This window comes from Neohortaea acidophila (genome assembly GCF_010093505.1).
Source record: "Neohortaea acidophila strain CBS 113389 unplaced genomic scaffold BDY17scaffold_2, whole genome shotgun sequence".
NCBI lineage: Eukaryota > Fungi > Ascomycota > Dothideomycetes > Mycosphaerellales > Teratosphaeriaceae > Neohortaea > Neohortaea acidophila.
Genome location: NW_022985511.1, coordinates 1074966 through 1088211, shown reverse-complemented (window position 1 = coordinate 1088211; position 13246 = coordinate 1074966). Strand labels below are relative to the sequence as shown.

General features: G+C 57.9%; 5 protein-coding genes across 5 annotated transcripts; 4 read left to right on the top strand and 1 right to left on the bottom strand.

Annotated features, from left to right (window-relative positions):
* The first annotated feature begins 615 nt into the window (after positions 1 to 615).
* BDY17DRAFT_78666 (uncharacterized protein) lies at positions 616 to 3419 on the top strand. Its single transcript, XM_033738698.1, has one exon. It carries the CDS (start codon positions 974 to 976, stop codon positions 3218 to 3220), a length of 2247 nt encoding a protein of 748 aa, XP_033592986.1. The 5' UTR covers positions 616 to 973; the 3' UTR covers positions 3221 to 3419.
* A 416-nt stretch (positions 3420 to 3835) lies between these two features.
* On the top strand, positions 3836 to 4377 carry BDY17DRAFT_307899 (uncharacterized protein; the record flags this gene model as incomplete). The annotated part of the gene is made up of 2 exons (XM_033735152.1): positions 3836 to 3977; positions 4040 to 4377. 2 exons carry the CDS (start codon positions 3836 to 3838, stop codon positions 4375 to 4377), a joined length of 480 nt encoding a protein of 159 aa, XP_033592985.1.
* Positions 4378 to 4387: 10 nt separating this feature from the next.
* Positions 4388 to 5603, bottom strand: BDY17DRAFT_78663 (uncharacterized protein). Its single transcript, XM_033738697.1, has one exon. The coding sequence runs from the start codon at positions 5416 to 5418 to the stop codon at positions 4492 to 4494; it is 927 nt and encodes a 308-aa protein (XP_033592984.1). The 5' UTR covers positions 5419 to 5603; the 3' UTR covers positions 4388 to 4491.
* Positions 5604 to 6378: 775 nt separating this feature from the next.
* BDY17DRAFT_245448 (uncharacterized protein) lies at positions 6379 to 9829 on the top strand (the record flags this gene model as incomplete). Its single annotated transcript, XM_033730632.1, has 2 exons — positions 6379 to 9472; positions 9528 to 9829. The coding sequence occupies 2 exons, from the start codon at positions 6379 to 6381 to the stop codon at positions 9827 to 9829; spliced, it is 3396 nt and encodes a 1131-aa protein (XP_033592983.1).
* A 268-nt stretch (positions 9830 to 10097) lies between these two features.
* BDY17DRAFT_246418 (FMN-dependent dehydrogenase-domain-containing protein) lies at positions 10098 to 11488 on the top strand (the record flags this gene model as incomplete). The annotated part of the gene is made up of 2 exons (XM_033730724.1): positions 10098 to 10813; positions 10870 to 11488. The coding sequence occupies 2 exons, from the start codon at positions 10098 to 10100 to the stop codon at positions 11486 to 11488; spliced, it is 1335 nt and encodes a 444-aa protein (XP_033592982.1).
* Positions 11489 to 13246: the final 1758 nt, after the last annotated feature.

The following is a 13246-nucleotide window of genomic DNA, read 5'->3' as shown; positions in this document are numbered from 1 at the left end:
TGCAGCTTCGAGCAGCCCTCGCGCTTACAGTGTCAGATCCGCGTCAGACCACCAACAGTCAGTCCCACCCGCATGGTTGGCTCAATGGACTGGCAAGTCGGGCCGGCCGAGGACTGAGACGCAGTGCCTTGGAGAAAGATACACGCCACCAGGCATAAAGAGCGCGCCAGGGTCTGGATGGCTTGCCGTGTGGTGGAGGGCCCGACGAAGCTAAGCAGAATGGAGTGGAAAAGGCGAGTGGTAGCAGCACGTTGCATCGCGTGCCCTGCAGTAGTGGAGGCTGCCGAAGGGGTGGGGAGCTGGCCGAGACACTGACCGACTCGACCAGCCTTGGCTGGCAGGGACGGCGGTATTTCCACGGCATTTGCATCCTTCCGCCATTCCAAAAGTCTTGACACTCACCTCTCCTCCTTGCCCATCTTCTGCCCGTCTCGACCGTTTCCTGCACAAGCGTAGGATATTCAGCCGTCTGAGGGTTGGGTGGAGCGTTGAAAACAGCATGCGGCAAGCGGCGCACTGACCGCTTCCCCACCATCCAGACCCCGGGCCGCCACGAGACGATAGCGATAAGGGACGGGCCCCCACTCTCACCTTCTTCCACCGCGGCAGTGCTTGCCATTCCATTACCCGTCGGAAGAAGAGACAGTGGCAGACGTGCTGGACACATCCCCCAGCACGTGTGCTCCTCCAACGACCTTCTTTCTCGCACACTCTTCGGCGTAGGCAACGCTTCTTCCTGCCGCCGCAGCGTGCCCAGCTCCCAGCTGACCAACCAAGCCAGCCCCACCAAGCCAACTCGCTGCCGCCGCCGCCGCCGCAAGACCGATGATCTCTCCATGAGCTCTCTCGCACGACACATCCCTCCATCCACCTAGATCCGCCATTCCCTTCGACCTCTCCACTGCTCATCCACCCCCGTTCCTCTCCTCCGTCCATCGGCGTCCCTTCAACCTCTCCCACCCTCCGCCCCGCCATGGCCGCCGAGACAGCCAACGGCTCGATGGCGTCCATCTCCGTCCAACCCCTCTCCCCGCCCGACGAATCCCCTCAGAGCCCCTCCCGGCTCATACCTCCGCCCTTCGAAGAGCAGCCTCGGAGGAAACTCAAGGGCAGAGCGCGGCTGCTCGCGGGACTACAACGCATCTCTTCCTCCCAATCCCTCTCACGTGCGGGCCACGCCAATGCTCGTGGCTACAATGGCAGCGGAAAGGGCTCCATCTCTTGCATCTCCCTCTCCTCCGCTCCTTCCCTCCTCAGCCCTCCGTACACTCCCACCCTCTCCGACGAGCATTCCTACTTCCATACCGCTCCAACATCCGGCACCAGCACCCCCCGAATCGCCCTGACTTCCCGCGATGAACGCGCCCGGGTGATACATTTGATCTCTGCCGAAGCAAAGAACACCGCTACGCTACCAGTGGATCTCCGGCCCACCCCAAAGTCCCCTCTCGAGGCCGGAATTGCCGAGGTGGATGAAGACTACTTCTCGCGGCCCATCTCCAAGCCCGCACAGCCCCTCAGAGACTTCAACTTCTGGCGAGACCTGCCCTCGGAACTCCGGATGGGAATATTGAGCTATCTCGACCCCCGTGAGGTGATTCGATGCTCCTCCGTCTCCAAGTCCTGGCATGAAATGTGCTTTGATGGTCAACTGTGGGCGGTGCTAGACACTGCTTCCTTCTACCAACACATCCCCGCCGATGCTCTAGTCAGCCTCATCACTTCTGCCGGTCCCTTCCTGCGTGATTTGAACCTTCGGGGCTGTGTGCAGCTTCGTGAACGATGGCACGCCCGAGGACTTTCAGACGCGTGTCGAAACCTCGAGAACTTTTGCCTGGAAGGATGCCGCATCGACCGGACGTCCATACACAACTTCTTGTATAACAACAGCCGTCTTGTACACATCAATCTGTGCGGTCTGGCGGGCACCACTAATTCGGCCATGAAGATCATTGCCGCCAACTGTCCCCGACTTGAATTTCTGTCGGTCAGCTGGTGTAACAACGTGGACACGACCGGTTTGAAGAGAGTCATCGCCGGCTGCCCCAATCTGACCGACCTGCGTGCGAGCGAGATCCGTGGTTGGGATGATGTTGATTTTGCCCACCAAATCTTCTTGCGCAACTCGTTGGAGCGGCTCGTGCTGATGAATTGCGAGTCTCTCACCGACGAAGCACTCGCCGTGCTGATGGAAGGCAAAGACAGCGAAGTGGACTATCTGACGGGCAGGCCGATCGTGCCTCCCCGCAAGCTCAAACATCTCGACCTGACTCGGTGTCGAGGCATCACCGACAAGGGATTGCGTACGTTGGTTGGCAACGTGCCCGAACTGGAAGGCCTGCAGTTGTCCAAATGTCATGGTGTTGTTGACACCATGCTCACCGAGCTCTTCCCCACCACTCCCAACCTCACACACCTCGATCTGGAAGAGCTGGACGAACTCACCAATGCGATGCTGCACAGTCTCGCAGGCGCCGCCTGCGCCAAGGGTCTCCAGCATCTGAGTATATCATATTGCGAGAATCTTGGCGACACCGGAATGCTTCCCTTGCTTCAATCCTGCACCAACCTTCGCTCGCTCGAGATGGATAACACGCGCATCTCCGATCTCGTCCTCACCGAAGCAGCTGCAATGGTGCGACGACGTGCTCCACGAACGCTGGTTCAAGAGAAGCAAGGCCTCTTCCTACCCAAGACCGGACTGCGACTCATTGCGTACGACTGCCAGAATGTTACGTGGACGGGCGTGAGGGAGGTGCTTTCCCGCAATGCCGAATTCTCCGTCACCACGCACGCGGTAGAATTGCCTCCTCTGGACAAGAGTACCACCGAATCGTCCGCCGCGTCGTCTGTAGAAACACTGCCATCCCCCGTCACACCTCCGCCACGCCTCCACATTGTGAGGAGCACATCATATCCCACCGAGGTGGTCAACCTGAAGTGCTTTTACAACTACCAGCCCACGGTGGAAGAGCACACCAAGAGAGTCATGCGTGGTGATTTCCTGTCTGCACGGCGGCTGGAGAGGAAGTGGGCGGAGTTCATGATGGCGCAAGAGGAGGCGGGAGCGGGGGGAGCGGGAAGCAGAAGGCGACGACGCCGGGTGCGTGAGGCGCAAATGATGCATGCGGATGAGGAGGATGGAGCGGGTACGCCGGGGTCGGGCGTGGGTGGAGGGCGTAGAAGACGCGCGAGGAGTGGCGGGTGTGCTCTTATGTGAATATGACACCATTTTGGCGCAATTTGAATGGGCATGAGTGGTTGGAGTCTGGATGGTCACCATTTGGAGATGGGAGGCATGGTCATTTGGATATAGCGCGACATATGTGACGCGTTCACAAGGCTGTAACAAGCGGATACGAAGATCTCAAGCACTATCAGTATACATCCTTGCACCCGTCTACAGAGAGCGCCACATTATTCGCGCAGGAACAAGACCTGGTGCATTTCCCCGGAGATGTGTAGGATAGGGCCGCGGATGGCCATTATCACCGTTGATAGAGCGGGCAGATAAGAGACTGGGCCAAGCGGATCAACCATTGGACGAGGCAGTTGAAGAGATATCGGCTAAACGCCTCAGCCTTGCCGGGAAAGTCTAACGTCTCCGTGTTGGGCTGATCGACGCCGATAAGTGGCAGTCGTTCAGGTATCTGGTTGATGATGAATGCGATCCTCTTGGGCATGATTATGCACGATTGATCCTCGTTAGTTAAAGTCACCCGCGTACCCTGATCTGTCGGACGTGACGCTTCTCAACAACAACCTTGCCTATCCCAACCCAGTCTCCTTCATCGTCCCGTCTCCTGCTTATCGCCTGTTCGCCAATCTCACTCCAATGCCAGCTTCCAGCCTCTGGGGCACCACAGTTGCCTCTCGGCCCTCACCCTCGCCCACGGCCACGCTGTCACCCAAGAAGGCAAAGAAGACCACCGAACGCACAAGTCTCAGCGATGACGAGCTAAGGCGACGCATACTCGGTGTGTATCTGCTCTGGACGTGATCACCAAGAGCAACAACCCCTCTAACACACCCCTCCCAGCCAATGCGCTAGTCCTCTTCCCCTCCTCCGGCGCTCAACGCGACGCCTATGAAATCGTCTACGGCACACGACCCCGCTGCGTCTCTCCCGACGGCGATGACAACCCGTGGCAATACGCCATGCTGCTGCGCTGCAGTCCGTCGGGCGAGTACACGCCGCTGATGCGCGGGCAGGCGTGGAGCACGACGGTGCCGTGGTCGATGGCGTTGCAGGGCTTGCTGGACACCACAGCCGCGGCGATTCATAAGAAGTTGGGGGTGAGGGACATGCCGGCGCCGGGGATGGTAGAGGAGTTACCGCGGTATTCGGATGCGATGAGGTGTACGGTGACGCAGTGATGATTTGGAGTAAAGATTGCAGCAGGAAGAGAGGTGTCTTGACGAGAACGACGAACTTTTAGCTGCATAGCACACTGCTGTCTTCATGATTTCATAAGGATGAAGCATTGGCCCTCACATCCAGGTTGAATTGTCCCACTGAGGATCACTGTCGACCACAGTCGGGTGCTCGCGAATCCACTGCTCCACTTCACTCCCTCGCCCAAGCCAGATCTTACCTTCGTCTCTGAGCTTGGCAAGATGCTGCAAGAAGCCATCCATAGCTTGCCGTCGATCTTCCGGGTCGTGAAGAAAGGGATGGAACAGAAAAGACAAGAAGCCATTCTTCTCGATCGTCTCGTCGAGCTGCTCGCGGAAGCTTTGTATCAGGACGTCGGAAGTTTGAGGCTCGGCAGGATATACACCCTTTGACTCCCTCAGCTTCGAGAATTGCTCCATGTAGTAGTAGGCGTCCACGGTCGACCATCGGAATGGCAAAACGACGATCGAGTCTTGCCCATCACTCAAGGGGACAAGTGCGCCTTCTTCCGCCGCCGGACTGATCCAGCCCAGGCCGAATTCCCGGCACATCTTCAACGTCCGCTCGCCATGTATGCTGCCACCCGGGGGCCTGAAGCCGCGATATCGCTTCACTTTGCTGCCTTCGTCCCTGCCACCCGCACCCAAGAAGCCAGCAATCCCCTCTTCCTTTCCAAAGCTCCTCTCGAAGTTTCGGCGCTCATCTGCTTCCTCTTTGCACTCCGAGCCCCACGCCTCGTGCTGCCAAGCATGCCACGCGACCTCGTGGCCCTGATCAGCAATGCGTGTGATGGTGTCGGGGTAGACGCCGAGGTTCCAGCTCTCGGCGAAGTAGGTGATGGGGATGTCGTACTTGCGCACCATGTCGAGGAAGAGGGGGATGACTTTGGTGACGGTGAAGTGGGAGCCAATGGCTTGGGAGGAGGGCCAGAGCTTGCGATTGAGGTCCGCTGCCTCGCCCATGTTGTCAAAGGTGAGGCAGACGGCGGCTTGGGCGCCGTTGGGCCAGGGACCGGGAGGCATGATGGTTGATGAAGGGGAAGAGGAGGAGAGATGGAGAAGGGCGACTGTACTTAACTCTACCCCGCGGCGGCGTGAGTCACGCGAGGCTGAAATTGGGGTGCATGTTCACGGGATGGCTGCAAGGTAGTATCAGCCATGGATCTTTTGTACCTGCGGACTGCGTCATGCAGCAATCTCCCGTTGACCTAAGAATGTTAAATTGATGAATGCATCGGCCCGTGGAAAAAGTCGAGAAAAGTGTGGGGCGGCGCGGGCCATTGCGCCGGTATTGGCGGGGGAAAGGTCGTCAACCACCGACGATGGCTTTGGTTCGCCCGTATCGAGTCCACACACACACATTCCTTCGCTCCTTCCCTCCCCCCCTTCTCTCCTATTCTTGCGCGACACGGCCACATTCCACCACATAGACGATAGAGACGCGGTCCAGATGCATGGGATAGAGGAGGACACGAAGCCGCACCGCCTGTCATTCCCGCCCGCCTCGCTCCCTTCCACCTCCTTCGCCCTCCCTCGCCGCACGTGAGCCCAGCAACAGAGCGCCAGACGCGCCGGCCTCACTCGTTTGCCGACCTCTCCGCTGCTGCGGGAGCATGACTTCGCCGTCTGGCGATGGGCAACATGGAGGTGCGTTGCTTGGTGTTCGACTCACGCCCGAGTCATCTGCCCTCTCTCCTCCACTCATATGTCCACTTCCCTTCACCGCCTGACCTGCTCACGCATCCACTGACACAGCATGAAGCTTCCGTAGATCCCAAGACCCCCACTCGCTTGCCGCCTCCCATCATCCAGCTCCCCAAAACCCGCATAGCGAATCCCTCTTCCGACAGCGACGATGTCCCCGGAGCACGAGATCGACTTCATGTCGCAGCCGGAAAGCCAGGCGACGGGGGATATGATAACTTGGCGAGGTATGTCGTGGAAGCTCTGCCCATGCTTGCTGCCTATGCACCCTGCACGTGAATGTTTGTTCCGCAACTGACCACTACCAGATCTCCCATGCTTTCCTCACACATAGACACCGGCCTCCGCCGTATACGAAACCCCCAACAACCACCCATTCGAAATTCTTCATCCCCTCAGCTGCGCCCACAAGACCCCTCCTCTCCCCCCATCTCGCCATCGCCCTCGCGCTCCTCATCCTTCCATCACGCCTCCCCCGGCCCCGCCACTCCTGGCCTCCAACTCGGCGAAGACCTCACTCGCTTCCCCTCCGAATCCCTCCACTCCTTCTCCTTTGCGCATCAGGGGAGCGACAGTCTTCGCAACAGACAGAACGTGCTCAAGCGCAGTATCGATTTCATGCGGGAACGACTCAGCTGGGCCTCCTCGACACCGAGAATAGCAACGGCACAGGCGAAATTGGCGGGCGATGAGGAGCTGCTCAGTATGATGGAGTTGCTGCAAAAGGCCAACATGATGGACCCGGATGGCCTGGTGGCCAGCGCTGCCGGTCTCGGCATCAGCGGACCCGGCCCCTTGACTGGGCCGGCGTACTCGGCCAATGACAACGTCTTTGAGCAGTCGTTTCAAGATCGCACGCCTAACCCTCACACCACCTTCTCCAACTCCCTGCCCGTGGTTCAGGAGCAGGAAGGCGAAAAGGGTGTGAGCGAGACTACCGTGTCTCCTACCACGTACGACCGTCCGGGGGACTCGGCGCAAGTTGATGGCGTCTCCGATCCTTACTGTCTATCTCAAGTGACGACGGCTGAAGACACGGAGGTGTTGACACCGGGACCGGAGGCCGGGACGCCAACGCAGACGCAGCGACCACAACGCGCCGCGCTCAAGCGCACATACACCGACGTGGCCGGGTACTCGCTGGAACACAGGCTCACCGAAGCGCTAGCACAGCCTTATCACACCACCAATCACTCCACCACCTCCTTCCGACCCCCGCCTCCAGCCCGTAGTGGTTCCAGCATCACCGATCGTGCGCCACACGGCCACAGAAACAATCAAGCACAAGCCATCTTCACTACTGATGCCGAGTCTCCCTGGACCATCACGGCCGCGAACGACCTCGCGTGTCTTGTCTTCGGCGTGACACGTGCGGAAGTGAGGAAGCTCGGTATTATGGAGGTTATTGATGAGTCACGGAGGAAGTGGCTCGCCGAGAGATTACGAGCCCCCGACCCCAGCACGACCACAAAGTTGCAGCTTTCCAAGTCTTCGCCAAACGGGACGAGCCCACCCCCACCCAGCAGCAACTTGGCGGGTGCCCTGGGGAATGGCATCACAGCGAAACTGCTCTCGAAACCCCCTTCACGGTACTCCATGGCATCTCGCAGGAGTAAGAGTGTAGGTGGAGGCCCGCCCGCAAAGCCTGCGCCGCCGCCGCCCGTCAATCCCTACCACGCCAATCACAGGAGTCGGGGAGTATTGCTTTGTGGTGACGTGGTGCCTATTCGCAAAAGAGACGGCTCTACAGGTAGTGCGTCCCTCTGGGTCAAGGAGAAGAGTGGCGGGCTCATCTGGGTTCTCGAAGAGATTGCCGAGGACGTTGCCTACCTTACCATCGATGAGATTGGCAGCGTGCTTCGTGGGACCGGGGATGTGCACGCAATCTGGGGGATAGAAAGGGTACGCAACGGCAGCGATGTCAAGCGACTCATTCCCGCGTTCCCCAAACTGCAAGGAACAAACACTGGCGCAGTCGATTATGAAGCCATTGCACAGCTACGCGGATTCACGGCCCGCACCAGCAACAGCATCTCGATCCCCATTACCGTCGAGCAGACCGCCACCGAGAACCTATTACGAATCACCTCCCTCCCCAACATCGCAGGGATTATCGTGTTGAAATCCTCGACGATGCGAATCACCAGCAGTAACTCGGTCTTCACCTCGGCGCTATTTGGCTACTCCAATCTTGATGACATGTCCGTCGACGACTTGATCCCGGGATTCAGCAATGTCTTGCATGTGATGACGGAAGAGGACAAGACCGAGCTACAAGACGGAATCGTCATCCCCGAGCACTCCTTTCGACGGGCGAGAGCATTGCTGGCGTTGCGAGAGGGAAAGCAAGACGCTGCCCAGATCTTCCTCCGGCCCAGCGGTCTCCCTGCGCGGCATCGAGATGGGGCGGAAATCATGGTCGATGTTCAGATGAGGGTGGTTTTGAACGCCCGGGAGCTTGAAGGGGGCGTCATTGTGGAAGAAGACGAATCTGGACAGCATGTACCGACGAGTGAGCTTGTCTACGCTCTGTGGATCACCTACTCCCGACAACTCCACGCCGTGCATCATGGCGTTGGACCCGTGGCGCCAATGATGAGTCGACCGGGTACGCCTCCTCAACAGCCTCCTCCAGGCTCAGTCGGCAGAGTGCGAGGCGACTCCGAGATGCCCAGTCCCCTGCCTGCTGGCCTTCCGATCAAAGACGATGGCAACGTCCCCTCATCTCCGCTGCTCGATCAGCAGTTGCATCGCGAGGCCAGTACATCCGATGAAGAGCCTTTTGAGCACCCATCCACCAACATGATTGCCGCCGGGGTGAAGAGGATCAAGAAGAAACTCATCGAGGACTTTAATATCCTCGAGGAGTTGGGGCAAGGCGCATACGGACAGGTGAAGCTGGCGCGGTACAAGAAGGCGGCGGCGAAGAAGATGGTCATCAAGTACGTCACCAAGCGGAGGATCCTCGTCGACACTTGGCACAGAGACCGGCGGCTGGGGACGGTGCCGCTGGAAATCCACGTCCTCGACTACCTGCGCAACGGCCTGCAGCATCCCAACATCGTCGAGATGATGGACTGGTTCGAGAATGAAGAGCATTACCACATCGAGATGGAGCCGCATGGCGCCGTCCCCATGGATCTCTTTGACTACATTGAGATGCGGTCGGGGATGGACGAAGTGGAGTGCAGGAAGATCTTTGTCCAGGTGGCCGAGGCGATTGCGCATTTGCATGTGCGCGCCAAGGTCGTGCATCGCGACATCAAGGATGAGAATATCGTGCTCGACGGCGATGGGATGGTGAAGTTGGTGGACTTTGGCAGCGCGGCGTACATCAAGAGCGGTCCTTTTGATGTCTTTGTCGGGACTATTGGTATGGCTTGCCTCGTCACTTTTCTTACTGCGCCTGCTGACGTTTTGTGTGACAGATTACGCCGCGCCCGAAGTCCTGCGCGGCCTCCCCTACCGCGGCAAAGAGCAAGACATCTGGGCCCTCGGCGTCACGCTGTACACGCTGGTGTTTCGCGAGAATCCCTTTTACAACATTGACGAAATCATGGATCACAGCTTGAGGATTCCGTATGTGATGAGCGAGGACTGCATTGATCTGATCCGGCGCATGCTCGATCGCGATGTCGAGCGGAGGATTGGCATCCAGGCTGTGCTGGAGCATCCTTGGTGTACTACTGTTGATGATGAAGAGGAGGAGAAAGCGACGGGCGAGAAGTAGTGGCGCTCGTTTATGTACATCATGATGAACTCACGGCCTGTGCCTGTCCCGTTTCACTTTCTGTTTATGCCGGAGTGCGTGAAGCATTAGAAGATGCCATGTCCGGTGCCCAGAGCGCTGAACAACATGTTGCTCGTCTCAAAAACGAAGTGGTGAGGCCGTGCATCCAAGCTTGGACTTTGCCGACATGATGACATATGACGTCCTGTTGATACAACATTCCATTGCTGGCGTGGATGACTGCAACTTTCCCCTTCACCAAGCAGACATGTTTAAAACACTTCGGCCTGCCGGGAATCTCCCGTTCCGTTTCGCCAGCAGATCCTGTCGCGGCCGTCAAGCATATCATGTAGTCGGGAACGTTGCGCGTCGACGAGATGGCGTCGCTCCACCGCCGCCGAAAGACCCGGTAGCGTACGAAAAGGAGATTTACGACAAAGGCCTGCGCTACGAACGACCTCGCTTCACCTTTCAAACGACCAAATGGCAGGCGCTGGCGGAGGAGAGAATGTCAGCCGAGGCGAAAGGATACGTCGTCGGTAATGCCGGGGACGGTGAGACGGCAAGAAAGAATTCCGAGGCGTTTGCAAAGTGGTCGATTGTGCCTCAAAGACTCGTCAAGACGGATGGGTTACCTGATCTCTCCGTCGACGTGCTCGGTCAGCGGCATCCGTTTCCCATCGCCGTGGCCCCAGTGGGAGTGCAGAGGATCTTCCATGGTGAGGGTGAATTGGCCTCCGCTGCTGCCGCCGCTCGCGAGAACGTGCCTTATGTTATGAGCACGGCGAGCAGCACAAGCATTGAAAACGTGGCCGAAGCGAATGGCGTTGGAGTGCGGTGGTTTCAACTGTACTGGCCCACCAACGAACACAACGACATTACGGCGAGTATACTTCAACGAGCAAAGGCATCGGGCTTCACGACACTGTTTGTCACTTTGGATACGTACATCCTCGGCTGGAGACCATCGGACATGGACAATGGGTGAGTGCGGGAGAGCGAGTATGAATCAGGCTGCATGCACTGACGAAGGTGAAAAGATACAACCCATTCCTCCGCTCGGATAACATTGGCGTAGCTATCGGTTTCTCCGACCCAGTCTTCCGCTCCAAGTTCAAAGCCAAGCACGGAGTCGAAATCGAGCAAGACTTGCACACGGCAGCATCGGAATGGACGGGAACGGTCTTTCCCAGTCTGAGCCACGGCTGGGAGGATATCAAGTTTTTGCAGGACAATTGGGATGGGCCGATCGTGCTCAAAGGCATTCAGACGGTTGCCGATGCCCGAAAGTGCGTCGAACATGGCGTGCAAGGGATTGTTGTGAGCAATCACGGAGGCCGACAGGTCAACGGCGGTGTCGGTTCACTGGGCATGCTTCCTCGCATCGTCGACGCCGTCGGCGACAAACTCGACATCTTCTTCGATTCCGGAATTCGCAATGGCGCCGACATCGCCAAGGCAATGGCGCTCGGGGCACAAATGTGTCTCGTCGGACGACCATACGTATATGGCCTGGCTCTGGGAGGCGAAGATGGGGTGAGCCATGTGTTGAAGTCGCTGCTCGGCGAACTGGAATTGACGCTACATCTTGCGGGCATTCAGTCGGCGAGTCCGGAACATCTGAACCGTGAGATCTTGATCCGGGAGGACCAGCTGTAGATGATGGATTGTGTACTGGTAATTTATTTCGCGCTCTCCGGCTGTACCACCGCTGTCCACGTTCGCGACGATAACAGTCGCAACATCACATCTTGCCGCGGTGTCTTATTGCTCCCTCCCCTATCTAATAACCTTCCAATGTTTGAAGCCCGCAGTGTCTGAGACGATGCCTCGAAGTCTGTTAGTCGTATGTTAACTTTGGACTCGGCGTGGTGCGGTCGAGCGTGGAGCATCGCAGCCTCACAGGGAAGACGCAAGGCTTGCGGGCTTTCTCTGTCGGCCAAAGGCATACTCTTTTTCCCGGCGACATCTTTCATCTTTATACGCTTTGCCATCTCTCCTCTCTCACTATGGACTCGTCGACAGCGGGAACACAAGTCTGAGCTCGGGCGAACTCTCCACTGCAGCACATCCGCCAGCATGCGCATTTCCTGCCAAGTCTCCGACGCAAGCATCAGACAACCTTTCCGCTTCAACCCATCGACCGCCAGGTATCCGTGCCACCTCTCTTCATCAACCACCAGATATCCGCGCCGCCTCCGACGCATGCCGTCTTCGCTGCAGGCCAGGTAGCTTCTTCGCTTCCAACGACAAGATGATTATGCGCCGTCCTTGTCCGCGATTTGCCCGCCATTCCCACCACACCCCTCGCTGGCCTTCCATCACGACTTCGACTGCACGGAGTTGAATGGCACTCAAAGGCGACCAACCGTACAAGAACGAGTCGTCTTTGTCCGAGAACTCTATGAGTCATGGCCCTTCACCGCTGTATCCCGTCGTTCGCACCTCACCGCTCTCCTCCATCGTTCTCGCACCTCACCGCTGTCCCCCGTCGTTCTCGACCCTCACCGCACTCCTCCGCCGCCACACTCCTCCGCCGCCGCACTCCTCCGCCGCCGCGCTCCTCCGTTACAACTCCCTCCCATGCACCGCCTCCTAAAAGAGGATGAAACAGGTGCGCCATCACCAACGACCAAGCTAAGAAGACCTCCTTCTGTCGCCAACGTGCGTAGCGTCGCAGCAGATGAAGAGACGGGAATAACGTCATCGTGGTCATCACAATGGTTCGCATAAGGTGGAGGTTGACGGTCTCGAAAAGCAGGCAGCGTTCATGCCATTACTACGCATCTCCCGCCGGGCAAGCATCTACGGCCTGCTCTCGCCGCACCTCCGACTCTCTACAACTTCCGCCGCGCCGCGCCGCGCCGCGTAGTCACCGCGCCGTTACACTGCGCTTGAAACCCGCTACGCTAATGTGAGTCTCCTACTATGGACGTTACGCCCGCTGTCGAGTATGAGACGGACTACTAGAAAACTCGGCGCTCAGGTGCGCGAGTTCACCGAGCGCGTGCCGGCCGAAATTGACGGACAGAACTGTCGTAGCAATGCCGTAACGAAGTATTACGCCTCGAACAGACGGTCCGAAAAGACAGAGAGCGCAGAGTCGCGCATTCGAAGTAAACCCTATCCGAAACTAACGAAGAACAACGTTAGTACGAGCTCGCTACTGTGCGTTCGACTATTCGGTTTTGAGTAATAATCTGTCGTATTCGTCGCGACGTTACTATAAACCGGACCCGGCGAAAAGAACTCGAAGTACACGTCGCGGCGAGCTCGGCGGAGTGTGCGTGACGCCGCCGCGAAGCGGACCGGGCGGAGCAACCTAGGAAAGCGCTTTCTATAGTATAACCTTGTTTTTCTATAAGAAAATAGAAATATTAGAATCAAAGTATTCTAGTAGTTTATATAGACTCTATT